This window comes from Zeugodacus cucurbitae, chromosome 5 (genome assembly GCF_028554725.1).
Source record: "Zeugodacus cucurbitae isolate PBARC_wt_2022May chromosome 5, idZeuCucr1.2, whole genome shotgun sequence".
Taxonomy (NCBI): Eukaryota; Metazoa; Arthropoda; class Insecta; order Diptera; family Tephritidae; genus Zeugodacus; species Zeugodacus cucurbitae.
The window spans coordinates 8,197,985-8,199,613 of NC_071670.1; the positions used below are offsets into that span (position 1 = coordinate 8,197,985).

At 35.2% G+C, this 1,629-nt stretch overlaps 2 protein-coding genes across 2 annotated transcripts; one reads left to right on the forward strand and one right to left on the reverse strand.

The window, feature by feature from the left end:
* Positions 1-86: 86 nt before the first annotated feature.
* On the reverse strand, positions 87-815 carry LOC105216252 (salivary glue protein Sgs-3-like). The gene is made up of 2 exons (XM_011190649.3): positions 408-815; positions 87-335 (listed from the first exon to the last, which is right to left on the reverse strand). Exons 1-2 carry the CDS (start codon positions 706-708, stop codon positions 301-303), a joined length of 336 nt encoding a protein of 111 aa, XP_011188951.1. The 5' UTR covers positions 709-815; the 3' UTR covers positions 87-300.
* A 127-nt stretch (positions 816-942) lies between these two features.
* Positions 943-1,473, forward strand: LOC105216251 (39S ribosomal protein L33, mitochondrial). Its single transcript, XM_011190648.3, has 3 exons — positions 943-1,102; positions 1,175-1,278; positions 1,338-1,473. Exons 1-3 carry the CDS (start codon positions 1,062-1,064, stop codon positions 1,385-1,387), a joined length of 195 nt encoding a protein of 64 aa, XP_011188950.1. The 5' UTR covers positions 943-1,061; the 3' UTR covers positions 1,388-1,473.
* Positions 1,474-1,629: the final 156 nt, after the last annotated feature.

The window sequence follows — 1,629 nt, forward strand, 5'->3', positions numbered from 1 at the left end:
TATACAGCAGTGCCTCTTGAATTCAAGGCAACTAGTAACTAATTCGTTACTTGCAACCACTTTATGTTGTAAGAAAGAGACAAATATTTATTTTTTCTGCACCCGTAGGCACTTTATTATAAAATACACATCAAGTGTTACATTATTTTTTTAAATACAAAAACATTGATAATTTTTTTTTACTTATTTATGACAAAACTAAAATAACTAAAACATAAATATAGATCGCAGTCTCCTCCATTTTTCGTCTAAACCAGTCTCATAAACAGTCTTTTCATCAGCACTTCCACGTTCCGCTCGTCAATAGGAGTAACAACCACCGGAACTACAGCTATCTGTTGAGTCAGAAGAATCAGAATAATCACTGTTAGAATCTGATGAACCTTCACAACAATAAGAACAATCACAATAACTGTCGTCCCGTCGGCGAGTAGCTGTTGTTGTCTTCCGCGCAGCGGTTTTCGATTTTGTGCCAGTTGTTGACTTCCTTGTTGTTGTGGTAGACTTCTTCGCTTTACTAGCTGTTGTCGATTTGGCCTTTGTTGTGGTGGTCTTAGGTTTGGTTGTCGATTTCTTGGCCGTTGTCTTCTTAGTAGCGGTAGTCTTCTTAGCACTTGTGCTGGACGATTTTGGTTTCGACTTAGTGGTAGTAGATTTTTTTGGTCTCGAAATTGTGCACGAGCCACCCGAACATGTCGATACGGGCATATTAATGTTATTACAATATTTCGTTTAAATTTATATGATTTTACTTAAAATTAAAGTTTACTTCACTGTCGTTGCATTGAAACTGTTTCGCACGGCGTCAGTGACAATTGAGCGTTGCATTAAATTAACGGCATTTTTCTAGTTTCAAAACAATTGGAATTTGGCGGCGTTTAAATTACTTTGAAGGGCAGCGCTGCACAATGCCTTAAACAGCTGTTTGCATGCCGCGTACAGTACGCATGAAAAGCACACAGCTGTTTTTGACAATTGTAGAATTCATTTGCGTTTGAGTTGCACAATATTTCTTATTATTATAGAATTTTTTGTAAATTTCTATTAGAAATAGTGCAAAAATGCGTCTAACTGAGGTTTTATTCAAGAAAGTTAAAAGCAAGTAAGTAATTGCTTCCATTGCTGTTGTTGCAATCATTCATTTATTGCATTTTCTCTTCCTTTAAACAAACAGACGCATCATGGTGCTGATGGAGAGCGTGGTTAGTGGTCATCAGTTCAACATGTTCCGTGATCGTTTAGCGGATAAATTGGAATTGCTGCGTTTCGATCCATACAGTAAGTTAATGTGTTTATTGTATATGGTTCATAATTTTTAAATTCACTTATACTTGCAGTACAAAAGGAGTCCATCTACCGCGAACGCAAGCGTATACGCAGCGCTTAGGCTAAGTGGTTATAGTGCTTTATTGTTCAAATTAATTCATAATTTAATATATATAAAATATAATAAAAGTGTGTTATACATTGCAAGTGCTGAATGTGAATTATTGTTTATTTAAACAAATATTATTGTGTAGAATGTGTGTGTTATATGGGAACTAAGTATTGAAAATTTGCATAATTGGCAGCCGGTGCTCAGAAAAATAAATTTTTTGTGGATAGTTAAGACTATTTCTACTTAGCAAT

Coding starts and splice junctions, on each gene's coding strand:
- LOC105216252 (XM_011190649.3), bottom strand. CDS start 708: ATGCCCGTATCGACATGTTCGGGTGGCTCGTGCACAATTTCGAGACCA. Junction 336..407: donor CCGACGGGACGACAGTTATT/GTGATTGTTCTT, acceptor CTGACTCAACAG/ATAGCTGTAGTTCCGGTGGT.
- LOC105216251 (XM_011190648.3), top strand. CDS start 1,062: ATGCGTCTAACTGAGGTTTTATTCAAGAAAGTTAAAAGCAA. Junction 1,103..1,174: donor TTCAAGAAAGTTAAAAGCAA/GTAAGTAATTGC, acceptor TTAAACAAACAG/ACGCATCATGGTGCTGATGG. Junction 1,279..1,337: donor GCTGCGTTTCGATCCATACA/GTAAGTTAATGT, acceptor TTATACTTGCAG/TACAAAAGGAGTCCATCTAC.